Source organism: Amborella trichopoda, chromosome 2 (genome assembly GCF_054954075.1).
Source record: "Amborella trichopoda isolate Santa Cruz 75 chromosome 2, AtrichopodaSantaCruz75HAP2 v2.0, whole genome shotgun sequence".
NCBI lineage: Eukaryota > Viridiplantae > Streptophyta > Magnoliopsida > Amborellales > Amborellaceae > Amborella > Amborella trichopoda.
In genome coordinates, this window is record NC_142337.1 from 11446901 (window position 1) to 11470238 (window position 23338).

The following is a 23338-nucleotide window of genomic DNA, read 5'->3' on the forward strand; positions in this document are numbered from 1 at the left end:
AGATCCTTAAAGTGTGATCGTAGTTTATATTGGAAAGCATAAAATATTGACATCTTATTTCCAGGAAATGTTTTTATGTGACCCCACTTTTTATAAGTTTGATTTGAATTGAACGATTACGATTGTTTATACCACAATGTCATGCCAAACATTGCTTTATTTTTTATTTTTTCTACAAAATATTTTTGGATGAAATTTTGGAGAATGTGTAAAAAATGAAAAACAAATACTTTTTGTAAAACTAAATGACCAAAATTCCCTTAGGGGTATTCTCGTAATTTTTCATCAACTATTTACTTCTCGTCTCATTCTTTATAGGGTGCAGTTGGCATACGGATGCATCCGAGTGTAGAGGTAAGGTGCACCTTCAAATTTTATCATGGTATATAATTTTGATGTAAAATGTTCTTAGGATTATCTCAAAATCGAGTTTTATATCTAATTATAAAATTTTAAATTTGAAAAATGGTTAAAATCAAGTAGATTTATAAACATATGAAAATCTTGAAAATGGACGGTGTAAATAACATGTTATAAAATGCACTATTTCTGATAGTTAAAATCTTTTTATTTTTCATAGTCATACATCTTGATGTCGAGATGATCAATCAAAGGGTTTTTAACATTAAAACTACCTTTTCCAATGGATTTTTGAGGGGCATCCGCAGTTCTACTTTATAAGGTAGCATCCTTATATAAACTTTTCCTTCAATAAAAGATGGGAAAAGTTTATATAGAGCCGAGGCTCTAAACAATCAAATTTGAGCTTACCTCAAAAATTTCACTAGAAGAGGTTGTTTTGATGCTCAAATTAATCATTTCAACATCAAGATGCATGGACATGAGATAAAAAAATGGATTTCAAGTTTTAGAAATAGTGTATTCTGTAATGTATATAATGTATATTTGGACCGTCAATTTTCAAGATTTTCAAGTTTTCATATATCTATCAATCTATACTATTTTTTAAGCTTTAAACTTTATAAATAAAGATGAAAATATATTTCAAGGCTATCACAACCTCGAAAATTTCACTAGAATATGTTGTTTTGATGCCCAAATATACTCAAATTGATCATCTCAACATCAAGATGCATGGACATCAAAAAAAAAAATTGGATTTCAAGTATTGGAAATAATGTATTTTGCAATGCATTTTTAGACCATCAATTTTCAAGATTTTCAAGTTTTCCTATATCTATCAATCTACACTATTTTTTAAGCTTGCTAGGGTATGTCATTTCTTTACATAAAGATGGGGTGAATTTTTCTAGAACTTCAAGCATGGTTAATGTATGGATATGAGAGAAAATAGACCTCAATAGATAAAATAGATTTCCAATTTTAGAAATAGTGCATCTTGTAATATATTATCTAGATCATTAATTTTCAAGATTTTTAAGTTTTCATATATTTATTCAATCTACACTATTTTTTAATCTTTAAGTTTTATAATTAGAGATAAAATTAAATTTCAGGTCATCATAAAGATCTATGATATTGAAGCAACATATTTCTGCACTATTTGAAGTGCACCTTATTTTGATTGTTTAGGGCCTCAGCCTTATACAAACCACACCTTTTAAAAAATCGGTTTGGGTGGCTGAATAGATCATGCAGCGGGACCTGTTAAAGCCATTTCAGCTTTTATCAAACCAAATAAAAATTGCAAATCAAAATAAGGAAATTTATGGAAAAAAGATAAATATGCAATTCTTTTATTAAATTGTTGAAAATATATGAATTACGAGAGTCAGGTTCCTTTCTAATTGTCTCACTATCATTCACAATCTAAAATGCATTATATATTTGGAAAACGTTTATATAAGGATGCAACCTTATAATGTAGAACTACGGATGTACCTCAAAATTTCATCGGAAAAGGTAGTTTTAATGTTGAAAGACCTTTTGATGGATCATCTCAACATCGAGATGTATGACCATGAAAAATAAAAAGATTTTAAGTCTCAGAAATAGTGCATTTTACAACATATTATCTACACCATCTATTTTCAAGATTTTCATATGTTTATAGATCTACTTGATTTTAACCATTTTTTAAATTTAAAATCTTATAAGTAGATATAAAAATAGTTTTTGAGATAATCCTAATAATATTTTACATTAAAATTATATACCATGACAAAATTTGAAGGTGCACCTTACCTCTACAGCTACAGATGCATTTGTGTGCCAACTGCACCTTATATATTTATAGCGACATTCATAAATATAAATGAAATATTAATATTATGTTTTATTGAATGCTTATTCACAAAGAATTTGAACCAAACTTAAAGTTCTTTGGTTGAGATTTGACATGAAACTTCAAAGATTGCATATTTGTATTTTAGGGTTCATTAAATAGGTATTATTGTGTGAAAAAAGCTCAGGAAAAAAAAAAAGGCAGTTTGAGCTTGATATCGACTCATTTTGGATCGATTTATGAATCAATATATCAATGAAAGTGGATTAATATAGATCATGTCCAATGATTGGCATGGAAATTAAAAACAGCTAAAAAATGTATTTTCCACATACGGACTATAGAAAGCCAGTTTTAGGTCCAATCCCCTAGGTCCGAGTGAGAGTGAGACGTCGCATGAGTATTTCATGGATCCAAGCCGAGTTGGCCGGCTCCAAATCGGTCCAGCAATTTTTAAACGAAGAACTTTATATACGGTGTCAACCTGATACTGTACAAGTAAGGTGCACCTCAAAATTCATCGGAAAAAGTTGTTTGGTCATAGAAAACCCTCTAATTGATCATCTCCACTTTGATACGAATGAATATAAAGAAAATTTGAATTTGAAATCGGACAATAAATTTTTAAACGAAAAACTTCATATAAGATATCAACTTGATATTGTACAAGTAAGGTTTACCTCAAAACTCAGCGGAAAAAGTTGTTTCGTTAATAGAAAACCCTCTAATTGATCATCTCTACTTGGATATGTATGAGTATAAAGAAAAATCGAATTTCAAGTATTAATAATATTACATCTTGCAACACATTATCTATGCTGTCTATTATCAAGAAATTTAAGTGTTTATAGATTTGCTAGATTTGCAATATTTTTAGAGCTTTAATTGTTTAATGTGGACACCTTATACAAACCTGACCGACCTTTTATGTAAATCTTAACTTTTTATTCACGTTTTAATTGTTTAATGTTGACACCTTATACAAACCTGACCGACCCTTTATGTAAATCTTAACTTTTTATTTACATATTTTTTGTGAAAAATTATAATGCAATTGCCATTTTTTTTAGAAACCTAAAAGGCTAGATTTTTTAGAAGTTTTTTAAATTTGTTTGAGGTTGAGACCAACCGATCCTCCGATCCACCAATCCGACACGATTTTTTGAGTGGCATATCTGAGTCACCGATCTTTTTTTTATGCCTTGGTTTAGTTAATGGGTGCGGTTTATATAGAGCCGAGGCTCTAAACAATCAAATTAAAGCCTACCTTCAAATAGCGTCGAGAAATGTGGTTTCAATATTGAAAATATTTGTGACAGCTTTAAATTATATTCTCATATTTAATTATAAAATTTAAAGTTTAAAAAATAATTTAGATCGAAAAAATCTATGAAATTTTGAAAATCTTGAAAATTGACGGTCAAAAAGTGCATTACAAGATGCACTACTTCCAACACTTGAATCTATTATTTTCTCATGTCCATGCATCTTAATGTCGAGATGGTCAATTTGAGGATATTTAAGCATCAAAACAACCTCTTCTAGTGAAATTTTTTAGATAGACTCCAATTTGATTTTTTAAAGCCTAAGGTTATAAATAAATGTTCTCCTTAGTTAATAAAACCAAGTTTTATTGTTTTGTTTTGTTTAGTGTAATAGAATCAAAGTCATTCACATGTATTACTTAGTTTGAAGCCTTTTGCAAAAAATGTTTTCAACTTTATATGAAATTTTTCTGTCTTCTGAATATTAACCGATGTTCCACTATGGCGCGAGCCAACCCAGACTCACCCGAGTAACTCCGGCTCATCAAGAGTATCCCGAGTTTGGTGGTCAAACTCATGGATATTAAAAATAAATCAAATAAAATATAAAAATATTTTTTAAAAAATAAATTTATATGTAATATATTTATTTGTATTTTAAATCATTTTCGCAAAGATTGGAAGTGTTTTTAGCCCAGGATACTTGTTTTTACACTTTTCCTTATTTTTGGTTTATTTCTAAAATACTCCCAGCTAAAAATTGATTTTTTTCAAAATTGATTTTTTAGTTATTTTTTAATTTCATTTTGATGTGTTTTGTTTAGTTTTACTCCAAATGTATTTTTCAATTTTTTTAGGATTTTTATTTTTATTTTTACCATTTTTTGCCCTAGCCGAACCTTGCTTGACTCAGGCCGAGTAACTCAAAAGTCAACCCAACTTACTCGGCTATTTGGGCGGAGCTCGAGTTTCTGTCCCTAAGTCATAGTTTCCACACTGGTATGAAACAGCCTTTTAAAAAAACAGAAAAAGTTTATGTAAGGTTGCAACATTATATTAAAAAAAAAAAAGAAAACTCGTTTTAAAAACTTAAAGAAAGGCCCACTTTTATTGAAAGAAAAAAAATAAAACGTGTTTCAAAACCTTAAAGAAAATGTGATGTTTCAAATGAAAAAAAAAGAAAGAAAATTGTTTCATGTCGTCTGGACCGCATTTTTAAATAGAAAAAGTTTAAACAATCAAATTGGAGCCTACCACAAAAATTTCACTAGAAGAGGTTTTTGATGCCCAAATATCCTCATATTTCAAGTTTTGAAAATAATGTATTTTGTAATACATTTTTGGATCATCAATTTTCAAGATTTAAAAGTTTTAATAGATTTGTCGATCTACACTATTTTTTAAGCTTTAAACTTTATAAAAAAAAATGAATATATATATTAAAGTTATCACAAAGACTTTCAATATTGAAACCACATTTCTCAATACTATTTGAAGGTAGGCTCTAGTTTGATTGATTAGAGCCTACGCTCTATACAAACCTCACCCTTTCTAAATATGCGGTCTAGAAAGTGTAAAGCATCCATCTTTAAGATGGAGGCAAGTATGTGTTCCATTTAAAAACAATGAAAACTAACGGCCCAAATAGTTTGTTAGTACGATTATTATTTCTAGTTTTTAAAATTTATTTATTTTCTCATATTCATGATCTCCATGTTAGATATTACATATCCTTAAAAATCAAGTCTTAAAATCCATCTCAAAAATAGATTTATTGAGAGGCCTACATTTCTACATATGCAGGCTTGCCTACATAGGTACCGAGTCCAAAAAAGATAGGTGCTTCAAAAATTAAACGAAAAATGTGACGTTCCAAAATATTTCAAAGAGGTTCGTTGATGCCGAACCGGTTCTGTGGCGAAAGAAGATCAGTTGCTGGTTCAGGGGTGGACCGTCTGAATCCTGATATATTAAGAAATCCGAACGATGATGATGTCGATCCAAATCAACGAATTTTAAAACCTTGAACAACACCAAGAGAGGGACCAACCTTCACATGCATTTTATACATGAGGCCTATGTTCACAACCGGGTCCGTTTCAGGCAATGTAGAATGTCATTCACTTTAGTCCAGTAGGTAGTAACCAGATTTTCATGTACCTAAAAGTTATGTACCAACAAGTCAAATCACCACCAAAAAATAGGGAGCAAATAATCTCAATGGTCTAAATTCAAGCATATGCCTTTGCTACAATGCTATATGATGCGAATCCTATATATTCATTTGGGTCCTTTTATACATTAAATAATTTGTTTTGCCTCAATTTTGGGAAGAGTCAGAGCTAGAGAGAGAGGGAGAGGAAAGATAGATGGGTACGGTTTGCATAGAGTCGAGGTTTGAAACAATCAAAGTAAAGCACACCTTCAAATGGTGTCGAGAAATGTGGTTTCAATTCTAAAAATCTTTCTGATAGTCTTAAAATATATTTTCATATCTAATTATAAAATTAAAGCTTCAAAAATAGTCTAGATCGAGCAGATATATGAAAACTTCAAAATCTTAAAAATTGACGGTCCAAAAATACATTACAAGATGCACTATTTTCAAAACTTGAAATTCATTTCTTTCTCATGTCCATGCATCTTGATGTTGAGATAATCAATTTGAGGATGTTTTAACATCAAAACAACCTCTTTTAGTGAAATTTTTTGTGTGAGCTCTAATTTGATTGTTTAGAGCCTCACACTTATATAAAACTTTTTTAGAGAGAGTTTGTTAGTGGTGGTCCCTTTAGGTTTCTAGAGGGAGTATATATGGTGGTCCCCGTTCTAGACTTCTCATTAAGATAGGGGACACGGATATCATTCATAAGCTTTCAAGGAAAATGACTTAAAGTATTTTTCATCTTTTGATGACATGAGACACCTACACTCTTCAATTTGGGATGAGTGTGCGTTGGCGTATGTTGTATTCTTTTAGGATTTGCATGATTTATTTGAAAAAAGATTATGCATGATTTATTTGAAAAAAGATTATATAAAGTTGAGGCCTTGAGGTGGAATTTCGAAAAACGATTCTCAAATTTGATCTTCTCGACCTGATACGTAGATACAAAAACCAAGGATGTCTAACTTTGAAAATATTGCATCTTATAATGTATTCTCTAGGCTGTTAATTTTCAAGTTTTTTATGCATTCATAGATCTGCTTGATCTCTATTATTTTTGAAGCTTTATATTTTATAATTAAAAATGAGAATAAATTTTCGGACCACCATAAAGATTTTTTGTACTGAAAATATATCTTTCGATAATATCTGAAGGTGTGCCTTACATTGATTGTTTTGGACCTCAGCCTTGTAAAAATCACACCATTTAAATTTTTAGTCTCGTAACAAATTTTTAATATCTTTTCCTCATTTTTCCATGAGAAATCATGAAAATAGTTTTGAAATTTTTGTCAAGCCATCTTTCCTGTCGGTAGGATTATTTGTCAATCACAATCCAAAATAGAAGAAATTATGAGCTGAAAGTTTGGGAGTTTTTTTAATGCGAAATAAAAATTTTCGGAATTGTCTTGTTTTTTCACCAAATTCTATTAAATTCGCTAGAAAATATTCCTATCACAACGGTTTACAATAGTCCTTAGAAAATCTTGAATCAAAATAAAAAAGTCTTTAGAATCAAAATTTGGTTTTCTCACAACTCCCCCGTTTCTTAGATTCTCATCTTTCCTACTTTCTTTCAAGAAAATTGGATTTTGATATTTTAATTATTAATAATTAAGTCTTTTTTTGTATTTCTATGGGAAAGATATCCCTTACCTATGGTAAAACTTAGATATCAAGATGTTATTTTTGTGGCACTCTGCAACCCTCATTTAAGACGTAAATCAATTTTTTTATATATATCCCAATAGATAAAATTAGATGATGAAATTTTGGTTTTTATTTTTTTTCATTTATGGCTTGACCTTTTATCTGATTTAATGCAAATTTGTTTGCATCAAAATAAAGAAATTTATGTTATTTTTTTATTTCAACCTCAACTTTTCGTGTTTATTTTTTTTCTTTTTTTTATTTACCTTTTCTTCATTCCCCAACTTTTCTACCCCTTTTTGTGTTTATTCTTTTCTAACACTTAACACAATGGCACTTTGTCTCACCACAGCACTTGGTTCAACTCAGAACCGGGGAGTGAGTTTCCATTCCCTAAGCGTATATTTAATGCAACTCGGCATTAAATATACCGGGGTGTGAGATTCTCTTATCTAAACATATGTTTAATATGACTCGGCATTAAATATACACATTAAAAATAGATAATTGGATGTGCAGACTTTCAGTTATGTCTTAGGCTCAATTTCTATAGGGGTAGAGGCACTTCCCCACTGACTCACCCAAAAAAAAAAAAATCGAAAATCAATTTTTAAATTTTTAAGGTTGTCAAAGCCAGTAGGACATAGCAAGAATACTGGTTGGTTCTTCTTCGTACATCTCGTTACTTGCTTCCTCTATTTTCGTTTTCTTTTCCTAACATTTTTATGACAAGAAGATAAAGTTCGAACCGTTATTCTACATTGTAGAATTTGGGTTGAATTGTTATTTTTATTGGTTGCTGAATGATTTTGTTCTCCCACGAAAGTAAATTGTCTATTTACTCCCTCATAAGCTAGAGCTGTTCTTAGGACTTCAAATTCAAATTTTGGTGATATATCTCCTACTACTTAAGTCAACGATCAAGGCTATTTTCTATGGAGGTCAACAACCAATATTATTTTTCTACTTAGACAATTGATTGAGAAGTTTAAGGTAAAGAAAAAAGACTTTCAAATGGTCTTTATTGATCTAGAGAAATCATATGATAAAGTACCTTGAGATTTGATTTGGTGGGTGTTGAAAAATAAATGAGCCTCCAGATACCACATCGACTTGGTGAGAGAAACAAGTAAGTTTTCGATATTAGGTCTACATCAGGGGTAAGCATTGAGCTCATACATTTTTGTCTTAGTTATGGATAACCTAACTACGTATCTACAAGATGAAGTACCGTGGTGCGTATTGTTTGCAGATGATATAGTTTTGATTGAAGAGACCCAAAACAACGTTAACACAAAATTAGAACTTTGTAGGAAGCTCTAGAATCTAAAGGTTTTAAAATTAAACTGACTAAGATAGAGTATATGGAATGCAAGTTTAATAATAATAGGAGTAGAGACGGATAAATAGTTAATATTGCATGAATTACCAAAAAGAGCGCATTTTCGATATATTTGATCGATAGTCCAAAAAAACCGTCCATTTTCAAGATGTGTATAGATCTACTTTATTTTAACTATTTTTTAAGTTTGAAATTTAATAATTAGATATGAAAGTAGGTTCTAATTAGTCCTAATAATTTTTAACACCAAAATTACATATTATTATAAAATTTGGAGGTGTTCATTAATTGGATTGTCCGGCTTCAAAGTTGCTTGTTAGATCCACAATGGCTCGCGCTTTCATCTCTAATTATACAATGTGATTGTTGCTGTAGAAATAAGTCGGCTTTTTATTCCTATTCTTTGATCATTTGTTGGTTTGGATGGCTAAGATTGAATGACTTTCGAGTAGTTGTTTGCATGTTTTTCATTTGGGTTTTATAAATTCTGTATGAATGAAGGGTCTTGATTTTACTCTTTTGTGTGGTTAGAGTAAGATTGCGGATTTTATGATGTAAAATTGAACTTGATTCCCACTAGAAAAATGCAGTTTTGGCATTGAGAACCATAAATGGCGCATCTCAAAAAGAGCATAAAGAGCTTGTTCCCCATGCGAGAAAACCTCCAATTTCTCGACTCAAAATGCATGGATCTAAAAAAGGAAAGTCGGAATGTATTGTTTTTTAATTAATAAGAAATGAGCAAATGAAATTCAAGACCTCACGTTGTGGTATCCTGCTACCATTTGCATCTAAGTTTGAGACCGTTCTTTAAAATTCCAAAAAATACTAAAATAAGACCTTGCAACATATTTTTCCAATCATCTGGTTTCAAAATTTTCAAGGGTATGGGGTTTGTTAAGATTTCATTATTTTTTATGAAAAATTATAAAATGAGTATTCACTTTTGAGACAAAAAAATCACAATCATAACTAACCGTTAGATTTGAAATCAAGTGGTTGATGATGTATAATTGTTTAAACAAAAAGTTCAAACTAAAATTTATTGAATGTTGTAACATACTTTTGTATATTGGATTTAAAAGTAATTGTATACTTTTGTATATTGAATTTCAAAACCAAGAGTTAAAAATACTAGTATCAAAAATAAATAATCTCATAGCATACAAACTCAGTTTTGCATTTTAATTTTTATAAACAAAAACCTTGATAATCATGGAGGTTTGACACGGATCTACGTCTTTTTGACTGAATTTGAAAGAGCGATTGACTTTGATAATCCAATGGTGACGCATTGTATAACTATAAACCATACTCCTACCCTTTAGAAGTCTCATCAAGGGCAAAGTAGTCAATTAAAATAGCAAACAGGGGTATTCTTGTCATTGATCAAGATGCTTTTATCATGTAGAGATAAAAGATGGCATTCCTAATTTTGCTGGGTAGGTAAAGTTATTCAGTGAAGAGAGAAACCCTCAAGGGTTTCGAATCATCTCTTAAAAAATAATTTTATTTAAATGCTTTTTATTTTTATTTTTATTTTTTCTTAAGATATAAATTCTCATCCTTTTTTATTGTTTAATTTTAAATGAAAAACAGTATTATTAATTCTCTCTGTTTAATAATGATAAGATCTGAGAGGGTTTTTTTCCCCATCAGCAATCAAATTCTTAGGAAGCTTAGGTGGAAGGACTGTCAGGTAGGGAACGATTTTAGCTCACTCTCTTTCTCTCTCTAACTTCTGTTCTCTCTCTACAACTCTAGCAGTCTTTCTTGTATTTATGTTTGTTCGGTTGTTTTTTTTTCTATTGAGGGATTGAGGCTCTTTTTCTCAGTCCTTCGTTTTCTGGTTCTGTTTAAGAGGGAGAGATGAGAGAGAGAATGATGGAGTTGAACGTTTTTTCGACGGTGGAGCTTCAATCGTGGTGGACCGAGATCAACGAGTCGAGCAGCTGGCAAGATGGGATCTTCTTCTTCCTCTGTGCTGCTTATGCCCTAGTTTCAGCTGTTGCTCTGGTTAGGGTTTTCTTCCCTCTTGATCTCTTTCAGAATTTAAGTTAACTTTTAGTGTTTTATTTTGTTTATTTATGGTTGCCGGCTAGGATTGGTGAAAGCACATTGTTTTGTTCTGATTAGCTATTGCCCTTCGCAATTCTGGGATATCTGTCTTTATTATTCTGGAGGATGATGAATGTTCATTTTGGTGATTTATTACTGTGCTATTATTTGAAGGTTTTGAATTGAGAAAGTTGGTTTTGTTATTAACGCAATCTTTTATGGGAAAAGTTTATATAGAGCCGAGGCTCTAAACAATCAAATTCGAGCCTACCTCAAAAATTTCACTAGAAGAGGTTGTTTTGATACCCAAATATCCTCAAATTGATCATCTCGGCATCAAGATGCATGGGCATGAGAAAAAAATGGATTTCACTTTTTTCAAATAGTGTATTTTGTAACGCAATTTTGGACCGCAAATTTTCAATATTTTCAAGTTTTCATAGATCTCTCTATTTACACTATTTTTGAAGCTTTAAACTTTATAAATAAAGACAGAAAATATATTTTAAGGCTATCAAAAATATTTTCAGTATTGAAACACATTTCTCGACACTATTTGAAGGTACGCTCTATTTTGATTGTTTAGAGCCTAGGCTTTCTACAAACCGCACCCATCTTGTATTACTAACTTCAATGACTGATGCTGCTTGTCTTAGTCTTGAGAAAATCAGGTTTTTTATAGTATTTTCAGCTTAATTTCTTGGTCTCTTTGTTCTATTCTTTTCTAGGTCGATTATCCTCTTTCGTTTACTTGGTTGTTAGCATTAGATTGGACCAGCAGTTAAGAGCCCAAACCAACGTTTGACAACGCCTGCCTTCGAAAGAAACCCCAAAATTATATAAAGTTGTGTTTAGGTTGAAACCTAGTTGGTCTCCAAGTCAAAGTTCACATCTACAATTATATGGAAAAACAACCCATAAAAAACAGTGTGTGGTTTGCATAAGGTTGCAACCTTAAACACTCAAATTAAGGCGCACCTCCGAATTTTATCATAAATGTAATTTTGGTGTAAAAAATTCTAAAATGGCTTGAGAATCTATTTTTGTCTCTAATTATAAAATTTTAAACTCTAACAATGGTTCAAATCAAGTAGATCTATAAACACATGAAAGTCTTGAAAATGGATGGTCTAGAAAATATGTTGCAAGATACACTATTTTAAGGACTCTGAAATCTTTTTTTTTTTATTCGTATTCATAAATCTCAATGTCGAGATGATCAATTAGAGGGTTTTCCAACATCAAAACAACCTTTTATAGTGGATTTTTGAGATGCACCTTAGTTCTACATTTCAAGGTTGTAACCTTATACAAACTTTTTCCTAAAAAATATATGGATATCTTTATATAGTTTTTCAATTATAAGATTCAGCAACTGGCCAAGTCAAGTTGACTCACGAGTTTTGGAGTTGAAAGTGAGTTTTCAATCACTGGTTTATACTACAGTATGACAACTTTATGATAAATAGTTGACCGTTTTTTTTGTGTTATGATTGGCAGATACAATTGATTCGTATTGAGCTACGGGTGCCAGAGTATGGTTGGACAACACAGAAAGTTTTCCATTTTATGAACTTCATTGTTAATGGAGGTGACTTTTGTGATCTCATTTCCTTCATCTTGGTTATGACAATTGCCTTTCTTTATGTTTGCTGATTGTGATGAAATTTGCAGTCCGTGCCGTTGTATTTGGATTTCACCACCAAGTGTTTAGTTTTGAGCCAAAGGTGATCTCATCATCATCTTAATATTCTTATATTATACTTTTATGTTTTTTATCACAAAGGTTATTTCACTTAATTTTTAGATGGCACATTATGTTCTAATATATTTCACTAGGAATTTCTTAGGTATAGTGATCTTGCTTAATGTGACACTGTTGGCACATCATTCACTATGTTTCTATTCTCCACGGATACCATGAATGCGAATACATGTGATGAAATATTTGATCCATTTGGGCTTTTCGTGTCTGCCAATTATCATATCTAGATTTGGCTCATGATATCTGTATCTTTGGGTGAAATGCGCCATATTTTGTTTGCTTTAATTTTTTCTTGAACAGTGAAAATTTTGACTTGCGACTTGGGAATTGAACCACAAAAATTGAAAAATCTGAGAATATTGAAAAATGAGATTGCTAGCGTTTACTCACTGTATCAGGGGAATTAAGTGGGTTTAGAGTTTAAAATGAATCTTTTCCTCACCAATCAAAATGGTTTTGTAGAGCCAGAACTCACTCATTTTAGTTCTGGTCCTCCACACAAGAAATAGAGGCAATAAAAAAGTAGGAAACCTTTTTAAAGAGTTTGGCAAATCAAGTTTGATATATGCAACTCTTCCCTATTGTCCTGCAATCCCATTGAAAAGTATTTTTTATTTGGGAGACCCGCATGAGACCACTTGATTCAGGCATTGCGAGTCTACTTGGATCAGGCACTGTGAGTCCACATGACTCAAGCATCAAGTGAAATCATACTCGATACTCCTAATAGGTAAATGATGGTTCATATTAAGTTCTACCTTAACAAGCTGAACTTTTTAACCACATAGGGCGGAGGGAAAAGACCTCCACATGGTTTTTATTGATCTAGGGAAAGCTTATGATAGAGTACCTTGATATTTGATTTGGCTGGTGTTGGAACTTGGAAAGGAAAAGAGTCTCCAGACAACTACATCGATTTGGTGAGATATATATATGATGGAGCGCTAACTAGTGTACGAACAATTAGTAGAGAGACGAGTGAGTTTTCAGTGACAATAGGTCTATATTAAGGGTCAACATGAGCCTGTACCTCTTTGTCTTAATTATGGACGACTTAACTAGGCACTTACTGGATGAGGTACTGTGGTGCATGTTCGCAGATGACATAATTTTGATTTACTGAAACGGCATCAACACAAACTTAGAACTTTGGAGGGATACCTTGGAATCCAAAGGTTTTAAAATTAGCCGGACTAAGATATAGTATATGGAATGTAAGTTTAGTAATAATAAGTGTAGAGACAACGAAGTAGTTAAGATTGACGACCTTCAAAAAAGACCCCACTTTCGATATCTTGGGTCAATAATCCAAAAAGTGGAGAGATTGAGGAAGATGTCGCACATAAAATTAGAGCTAGGTGGGCGAAGTGGAGATGTGCAATTGGAATTTTATGTGATCGCCGCATAGCTATGAAGCTGAAGGGCAAGTTATAGGACAGTTGTGAGACCAACTTTGCTCGATAAGGCAAAATGTTGGGCAAACAAAAAACAATATACCCATAGAATGGGTGCAGTGGAGATGAGGATGTTGAAATAGATGAGTGGCAAGACAAAAAGGGGTAGAATTTGAAATGAATCCATTTGGGAGAATTTAGGTGTGGCACCAATAGGCGATAAGATGAGAGAGGGTAGACTTAGGTGGGCTGGCCATGTGTAGTGCAGACCAAGTACAACACCTGTTAGGAGGTGCGAGTTGGTTCAAATGGAAGTACTGAAAAGGGCAAGGGATAGGCCCAAAAGGATGTGGTTGGAAGTAGTCCGAAAAGATACGGGGACTTATAGCCAGGATGACAGACCAGGATTCGTGTAGCCAGCCTAAATTAATTGGGAAAAGGCTATGATGATGATGATGGATTTCATTTAGTCAATGTTCCACAATGGGATATTCTTCCAAGTCCAGCTTTAATAATGTCAATCAAGCCTGGGATACTAGCAAGCTGCAATGGCCGATTGCAACCAGGTTGGTTGAAAGTTAAAACTACAATCAGGTACCATGAGCAGCTCCCAAATAGCACACAAACTTGTAGTTCCAGCTAGATCAATGAAGAGAAACCCAAAAAGTTTTGCTGTTTATTGAACTGCATCAATAAATGGTACTGAAACCTTCTACTTAAATAGTTCTTTTCATTCTGGAACTGATTCTTCTTAGGTTTATCTCAGTGTTTAGAAACACAGAACCAGGCAGGGCACAGGCCAAGTGACTCAGGCGAGTCCTGAAGGGTGAATGGGCTCGGTGTGTCCCATCTTAAGAAAACAGCATTTTCTAGAAAATATTTGCTGGATACCCCAGACAGACACGGATCAAACACAGTCCAGACTCCAATCATCCAACCAACAGGGTACTGGTTCAAAGTGACTCTGGCCCTGAGTCAGACTTGCGGAGTTTTTAGACACAGGTTTTATCCTACTGAAATGCTACAACCTCCCTAACCATGTCTTTGTTCATACTTCTATGGACATTTATGGTCTTTTGGATGCCAACATTGGTTGGTATATGATCTCCACAATGTGCAGTGTGCTAATTATTGAAAAGGTAAAATGTCCAATTTGTTGGGAGCTGGAATCTTTGATTCATATTGAGGTTGGAAGGGCCTTGAGGAATTGCATAATGTATGATGAATTTATGTTATACTTGTGTAGTTGCATCTCTTGTATTGCAAGAAGCATGGATATTTTGCTACATTTTCAAGATGTCATGTAGTTTGATAAACACAGATACGATTCTGTTCTGGTTATTTGGGTTTGTTCATTCATTATTCTGGTTGACACAAATGGGAATTCTTTTGGTAGGTGTTACCTGGTGGGCTTCCTTTGTTCTCCTAAGGATTTTTTTAATTTTGTAATATTCATTTACTATTGCATGCAAATCCTGTTCTTGATCAGTATTTAGTAACTATTTAACAATAATTTTGTAACATGCTACTCGGCGGGGAATTTTTCCTATGCTTCACTCTACCAGATGCTATGGTCGATAAGCATCTATTTTATGAAATGTTGACAATATATGGCCATTTATCATCGTTCTCTTAATATAAGATGTTTCATTGACTAACTAAAAGAACAGAGATATGCTCATTCTGGTTTGCGCCATACAGGTGTTCCGCTTGGTTCTATTGGATCTTCCTGTAATGTTGTTCTTTTCTACATATACTCTGCTTGTTTTGTTCTGGGCAGAGATATATCATCAGGCAAGTATGCAATCGGGTTCAGAGATTTCCTTTGCGGGAGTGTGATGGTAATTCTTCCTGATTTCATGGATTTAATAACATGTTGCTATCCCTCTCTGTACTGTTGACAGGCCAGAAGTCTTCCTACTGACAAGCTTCGCATTGTTTATATCTCGATAAATGGTGGAATATATTTCATACAGGTTTTCATCTTTCAACTATGGAGACTTTCTTTTATCTGTTCATCATCTTTCTGTTCTGCATGCAATAATTGTACAAGCAGGCCAGTTTTTGACAATTTCTTACGAGTTCTAGATCATCCATGAGATTGATAGTTGCTTGTTCTGCAAGATGTTCAGGGGCATGATTTTAGCTGTTGACAGATATTGTCACGAGTGAAGACACGTGGAATAGATCATTAATAGGAAATTTTTTTATTTCTATTTATTTTCCATTCGATATGATCACTCTTTTTATGTTTTACTGCCACCATTGGAAAGTGCCTTATCTTTCATTACCTGAAAAGCATTTTTCCTTGGTTTGTATTTTTATTATTTCTTTTTAATAACTTTTTTTCATTTTGTTATGAGTCAGCCAGGAAGGAGGTCCCCTACCCATTTCATTAGTTAATAAATAGTAAGTATAACTTTGTTAGAATGATGCCTTAAAAAGTGGCAATGAGACACATTAAAATCACAGGAGAGAAATATAATCAGGTGTACTAGATCATAAAACTGTTGCCTCTGAATTGATAGTCTTCATAACAGCTAGAGCATCAGCAACTTGTTTCGCCTCCTTGTAAACATGTGATATGCGCAAATTTCCCTGAGATCTATTTTGAGTGATGGAGTTGTATAGGACTGTTCTGACACGCCAAATGGCCACCAAGTAAGGTGGAATCACTTTCAACTAATAATCATGTGCGTCCAATTTCTCGTGTCAATGCAATGCCATGTTTGTTTCCTAATATTCAGCATTGATAATAGTTGAAGAACCATTACGGAAAGCGAAGAAGCCAAAAAATAGCCCTAGCATGCCATATTGAACAACCACCACAACCCACAAAAATTCCCAAAGGCTCAATCAACCTCTTTTTGGCTGAATTTCTCTCCATTTTTTCATTTTTCTCTGCTGTTATCAATATATCTTCTGTTACTGGTTCATTGTTCTCTGCATTTGCATTATTTGGTTTTCCAATTGCATGAAGGATAATAGTTATTCCTACCTACATACACCAAGGTGCACTTTGCAGTCCACACATGCACTACGTTTTGGTCTTAAGCTGTGTGAGGACCTTAAACTTTCCCTTGACCTGTCCCAAGCCAGGGTAAAGGACATGGGTGATGTTAGATTGGCAGCCAATGTAAAACTTTACTAAAATTATCCCTGAATCTTGAATTTACATTATTTGCCTCACTGAAGGTATAACCCTTGATAGAGCAGAATGACAGAACATGATTCGTGTAGCCGACCCTAATTAGTTGGGAAAAGGCTCTAATGATAATGACATACACCACATTTTGTAGCCGGTTGACCTGAACTGCACTCTTTATGCTATTCTTTTTGACTATTTGTCACATCTACTGAAACTTATTGAATGATTCTTTGACGATTTGTCACATCTACTGAAACTTATCGAATGATTCTTTGCATCAGGTCTGCATCTGGATATATCTGTGGATAGATGATAATGTTGTTGTGGAGTCAATTGGCAGTCTATTTATTGCAGGTTCGTGGTGCTTCTTTCTATTAACTTTTGTTGAGCTGAATGTATTCTGTATTTTCTGCATCCACATATGCATCTCTTAAACTTCAAATATTGCTCTATATTTCAAAATCATTGATCTGTTTAGAAAGTGATGACGCTCTGTGGTTGAGATTCATGTTATGTACCTATTTTCTTGTTCTGTGAGGTTATGGAATTTTTTCTTATTCTGAAGTATGCTTTCTTTCATGACTTATGAATTCATTTCTTTTGCAGCCATATCATTTTTCGCAGCCTTGGGTTTCCTGCTCTATGGAGGAAGGTTGCGTCTTATTTCGCTTGTGACTATCAAGAGATTAATACACTTAACACCATACATAATTTATACCTTATAGAAGAGCATTATGAGATGGCAATTTGATAGCATCATCTTTTTGGGGTGCTTTATGATGTAGCTGCAGCTATTTCATAAAGTTGTAAAGCAGCGCTTCAAATTCGATTTTTCTGTATGCAAGAGGAAACTCGATAAGACTCCAACTATTCTGGAAATTATTCTCCAACACCAAAAAATTAATTTGCATATCTTAAAAAGCTTCAAATCTCACAGATCTCCAATCTACTGAAATGGAAGTTTCAGACCTGATTTGGGATTGTGATGGGGATGAAGCATTTTTAAAGCTCCAGATCCTTTGTTTTGGCAGGAGATTGGATTTGGGATGAGGATAATGATTTTGAACTTTTTTCAGGTCCTTAATCAAAAAATGTTGAAATGACATGTGACCACAAGGTTTAGGGTGTAGCCACTGCCTCATGAAAAGTTTTCCTTTATAAAAACACCAAATGAAGATAACTGTTATATGTGACTATGTGCAGATTGTTTTTGATGTTGAGGCGTTTTCCTATTGAATCAAAGGGGAGGCGAAAGAAGCTTCATGAGGTCTGTAAATCTATTCATTGGTTATTTTGTTTTATTCCTGTAATTCTAGATTGCGAAACATTTTGACCATCTTTCATGACTACTATTTCTGTGTCCATTTTTGTGATACTTTGTGTTTTGACGAGTCATTAGGTAATACTTTTTAAGTAGTTCTATTTAGTTTCATGCATGATGTATTACTGAGGCCCTTCTCTTCTCGTTCATATTGACAATCATTGTTCTGCTCATTGTTCATGAACTGATTTCTAACCATTTTTGGCTCATTACCATTGCTTCATTTTTGTTTTTCTAATTCGTACCGAACTGGATAGGCATATTTATGCGCTTTTTGGATGTCTTGAGAAAAAAAAATTATGAGCCTGAGCCATCTCTAGTTCTGGTGTAAATTTTGAACTCACAAGTAATCACGAGACTTTAGCTGTTCTTTGTGGATAAACTTTCATTTGTACCTTAGCATTTCTTCCAGATTGACAAGGGTAAACTTTTCATTCTCAAAAAAAAATTAAAAAAAGAAACCAAGGGTGAACTTTTTATTTCTTCAAGCAACCAATCTAGTCTTCATCTTTTATCAAAGCAAGAGATGCAATCTGTATCTTTTCCTCCATGAGCGGGGCACTTGTGCAAATTAATCCTGAGGTAGTGTGATGAGTCTACGAAGTAGATGACATTGTATTCTGAAACTCTCATCAAGGTGCTATAAGAAGCTGGAACAAAATGATATTTATTCTGGTTTACTTCAAGGTTTCCCTGTCACTTGAAATTTGAGGATTGCGTATACTTGTGAATTGCATTATGACACAATTATTGCACTGCATATGAAGTGCCATCTTTCAACCATGAGATTCCTAATAATCTAATTGCTCCCAGCATTACACCACCTGCGTGAATGCCTGCAACATGTAGTTTCTTAGCCTTGTGGTAGCTAAGTTATATTTTTGTATATTCCGACTGCTTTTAACTGATGTAGCAGTCGTCCTGAATTGTAAATTTGTGGAGTTTGAAAGAATGTTAGCAACATGCTACTTCCAAGTCCAATGAAATAAAAAACTTTTAATGATGTGAAAACAAGAAAACAGCAATCAGAACACAAGTTTACCTGCAAAGGTTTGGGCTTCAAAAACAAAAACAGTGGAGTGGATAGTTCTAAAATATCTAAAATTTATTCAAAAACAGTATTAAATAATTGTAGGCAAATATCTAAAATTTTGCTGGAAATAACTATCTTTGGGGAAAGAAAACTTTTATCATATTGGTGGTGCAGTGGATAGTTCTTCACTTTTGCAGGCAAGTTATCGAACCAGTAATGCTAACCGCTAAAAATTTCAAGTCGCATAGAATTACACATGGATCAATAGTTTTGTATAGACAGATAGCACAAACTGCATAATCTTTGAATTTTGTTAAATAATGAATTTTTTTGTTGGAATAGCTGTAATCTACTTATTGGTGGATACAACTACAGAAAAATAAACAAGTGCTGATGCGGTTTGAGTGCAATAATATGATATCACTCGAATATGGGATGGACATCTCTAGTTAGTTGGATTCTTTCAATGAGGGTATTTGAGATCGGGAAGCGTCTCACCCCAGTGCTTTTGGACTCAAATCCCATCAACTTTTTATTGCTTTTTATGTTATTAAACAGCGAAACTACGCTTTCTATTATGTATAAAGGGTTGAATTGTTTGCTTCTGAAAATCTTAGAAGATTTGGTTCTTGCAGTAATGTAGAGATCAGCATACAAGTCCTTGAAATTTTATAGTCTTCCTATAATTATTTTGTATTACATGAGATGGAAATGAAAGAGTCCTGTAGTGGAAGAAGATGTGGCTTCATGAGCTAGTGCAGGCAGCTTATAGATGGAATTCGTTAATTACTGATCAGTTTGCGTGCAATTATTTTACTAGTGGGAACTATCTGCTCTTGCCATCTTTTGTAATTGTTATTTCATTAAGCTACTGAATACTTAGAATTTGTTGATTGTAGAGGTTACTGTGGTATGCTGACAGTGCCTGACACTTGATGTACTGCGGCAGGTTGGCTCTGTGACTGTGATATGCTTTATTTGCTTTCTGATCCGGTGCTTTGTGGTAAGTAATCACAGTCTACACATTTCATGCATGTTTACTGTTCTATATTTAAGGCTTTGTAGTTCCTCAGCATGCTGAAGCAGCAATGCTTGCAATTGCACCTTGTGATGATCCAAATTGGGAAGCGAAAAAGGAAGGGAAAAAATCCCTGAGATGTTGGAGACAATCAAAAGATGGATGAATATAATGTGATGATTCGAGCATAAAAACTAAAAATGAATGTCGTCTTTCTTGGATAAAAGAGAGACAAAAGGGGGGTCCCTTTTAAAATGATGTTATATCTTTGTTGCAGTTGTAGATAAACTATATGGATATTTTTACACCTTCGCTCGTATTTTTATTTCTGCGGCTTCACAAATATTTATTTTTTCCATTTCAGTATAATATTTTTAGTTTCTGATCAACTTCTGAAAAGGTTAATTATTAATAAATTTTTTTATTAAAAGATAACTTATGAATTTCTATTCAGTAAAAATGTCTCGAAGGTGTTTTATGACTGCACACATGTCTATGAGTTCTGCTCTAATACTCAGGCTCATATTAGAAGGTATCCTGGCCCATTTATCTCTCAGTGTCCATGGTTTACAAAGTTGTGGTTCTCACCTTCATGGTTTCCTCTTGGAATTAAGGACTACTGCTCATGCTTTACTCCTATATTAAGAAATGACCCGGGAACCTGATTGCCTTACGCTGAATTGAATTACAGATGACATTAGATTTCCCTTACTTTCCTGAAAAGATACCAGCTAACTCAAATTCAGCATCTCTATATTTCACTCTATGTGAATTATATATCCCCATGATGTATACTTGCATTTGAAAGTGCCCTAATAAAAAAGAGTACCCCACATCAGTTTTTTTCCGCTAATTTTTGCATATCAAGTGGTGCATAAATACTATTATTAATAGTTTGATGTGTAAAATTTGTAGTGCTGCATGCACAGTTTTCTTACACATATAGGCTATTTCTAAATTAATAACATAGCATATTTTGATCCTTATAAAAAAAAAAACATAGCATATTTTTATTTAAGCTTAAAATATCTAATAAAGCCATGTTGTGGTTCGTCATTATTTCTTCTTCCTGTGTATTTGCATTTGGTTGTTCACATGAATGGGCCCTGGTATTCCACCTGCTTGATGGCAGAATCCTAGCTTATGTAAAATAGAATCTAACCTACTTGTTTCTATGCTACTTTATTATTGACCGTTAGTTGGTGGACACTTCTTCGTTAATCACCTCTGCATGTGCATATGGCTTCATGCAATATCTGTTTTCTGGAAAAAGGAACCAGAAACCTCAATAGGTTTTTTATCTCGACTTGTGTGCCTCTTTGATTTGCAGGATGCCTGGTCTGCATTTGATTCTCATTTGTCTCTTGATGTGATGGATCATCCAATTCTAAACCTTATATATTACTTGGTCAGTTATTTTAACCTGAATCCAAACTTGATGAGTTTGATATATTTTTCGTCAAATGAAAAATAAATAAACAAAAGAATCTCTTCTGACCATTGGGGCTGTTATGGCAATCAGTTGGCGGAGATAGTGCCTTCAGCGCTTGTTCTTTACATCCTACGTAAGCTCCCTCCTAAAAGAATCTCTGGCCAATACCACCCAATTCGTTGAATTGTGAGGTATCCTTAGATGGGACGATTGAGAACTTATCCCCATCTCCAAATGACTCTCGACACCTCTCCATTGTAAGAATTGCATGGTGCAGAAGTGAGGCACAAGGCATCAGGTGTTGGGTTTTTGCATTATGGGGTCTTCTGGTTTCTTGTGGTTTGATCGAGGTGGATTTTTGTAAAGTATATATTTAGCAAATGCAGAGTATCATTCTGGAGCATTTGCCGGCACATTGTGGATGCATCGGAGAAGATTGTATTCATCATTCATTGATGTGGTTTACCTACCCACAATTTGTTCAATGTGAGGTTTAACCTTGGCCACTTTACTGCTTGTTGAAAGGGTTTTATGGAGTCAGCTTTCTCTCTCTCTCTCTCTGTCAATTCTTTTGAAGGGGGAAAACGAATGCAAGTTTTGAGTGGATCATGATCAGTGCAGGAAATCAACACTCTAATCATCCCTTTTGGACCTTTCCTTTATTGCTTTCTTTTTTTCTGTTCTTTTTTTGGTTGGGGCAATATGTATAATGGCCAATTGGTTGACCTAAAATATCATTTAGCGCAGGCTTGAATCTATTGAAATGAGTTTATAAATAAATTGATATTTTCATGGTTAGCAATGGCTGCAGGATTTGGAACTGGAATCAAATGGCAGCGTTTTGCAAGACGGTTACACGGATATACAACACACAATGTGTCACTGACTCGCTAGTATTACTTGTACTTTGTGTCAGACATGATTTGGGTTTCTTTTGACCTTGATGAATCATTTATCTATTAGCTATTGGGAAGTTTACCAAAATACAAATAAGAGATCAAGTATTTGACATCCATTAGAATATACATGACCATAAATTGCCATAGTTGAAAAAGAGTAGATTGTTAAATTTGGCGGCTGGGCCAGGGCCAAGGGTGGCCCAGTTTGTTGCCACCCTTATGGGCCTAGGGAGGGCAGCTGCAAGACTGTAACATCATTAGTCCATTCAGTAGTGACGTCCATTTTGATGTGTCAAGCTTTATCTTCTTTACTCCAATTCACTAGTGACTTCCATTTTGATATGTGTAAAGCTGTATCTTCTTGCTCTATTGAGATGGGGTGATTTCCATGGTTCTATTCAGAAAAGATCTAGGTTTCCACAGTTGGCTAGATTAAAAAAACCATGTCAAAACCTTACTCTCAAGAAAGGTCCATTTTAATTGAACAATTGAATCAGGGATGATTTCGAAAGTTAAAGGTGGCAATAAGGTGATTTGGCAGCGACCAAAATTACAACACATGCGGGCCAATACATGAACACAAAAGATACAAAAATTGGCACATTGGGCATCTCATTTCAAAGAATGCTAAATTTGCTTC

At 33.5% G+C, this 23338-nt stretch overlaps 1 protein-coding gene across 5 annotated transcripts; it reads left to right on the forward strand.

Annotated features, from left to right (window-relative positions):
- Positions 1 to 10216: 10216 nt before the first annotated feature.
- Positions 10217 to 22597, forward strand: TOM1 (tobamovirus multiplication 1). Of its 5 annotated transcripts, none has more exons than XR_016049156.1 (12): positions 10217 to 10329; positions 10444 to 10646; positions 12189 to 12279; positions 12363 to 12415; positions 15549 to 15641; positions 15752 to 15823; positions 17277 to 17349; positions 17602 to 17647; positions 18199 to 18262; positions 20249 to 20352; positions 21698 to 21775; positions 21890 to 22597. XR_016049156.1 is itself a non-coding variant. In XM_020675928.2 (12 exons), the coding sequence occupies exons 2-12, from the start codon at positions 10500 to 10502 to the stop codon at positions 21980 to 21982; spliced, it is 864 nt and encodes a 287-aa protein (XP_020531587.1). In that variant the 5' UTR covers positions 10217 to 10329; positions 10444 to 10499; the 3' UTR covers positions 21983 to 22597. The 5 variants fall into 5 exon arrangements, 3 of the variants coding, with proteins under 3 accessions (XP_020531587.1, XP_011628450.1, XP_020531586.1); XR_016049155.1 differs by having other exon boundaries at positions 10494 to 10646; XM_020675928.2 differs by having other exon boundaries at positions 20299 to 20352.
- Positions 22598 to 23338: the final 741 nt, after the last annotated feature.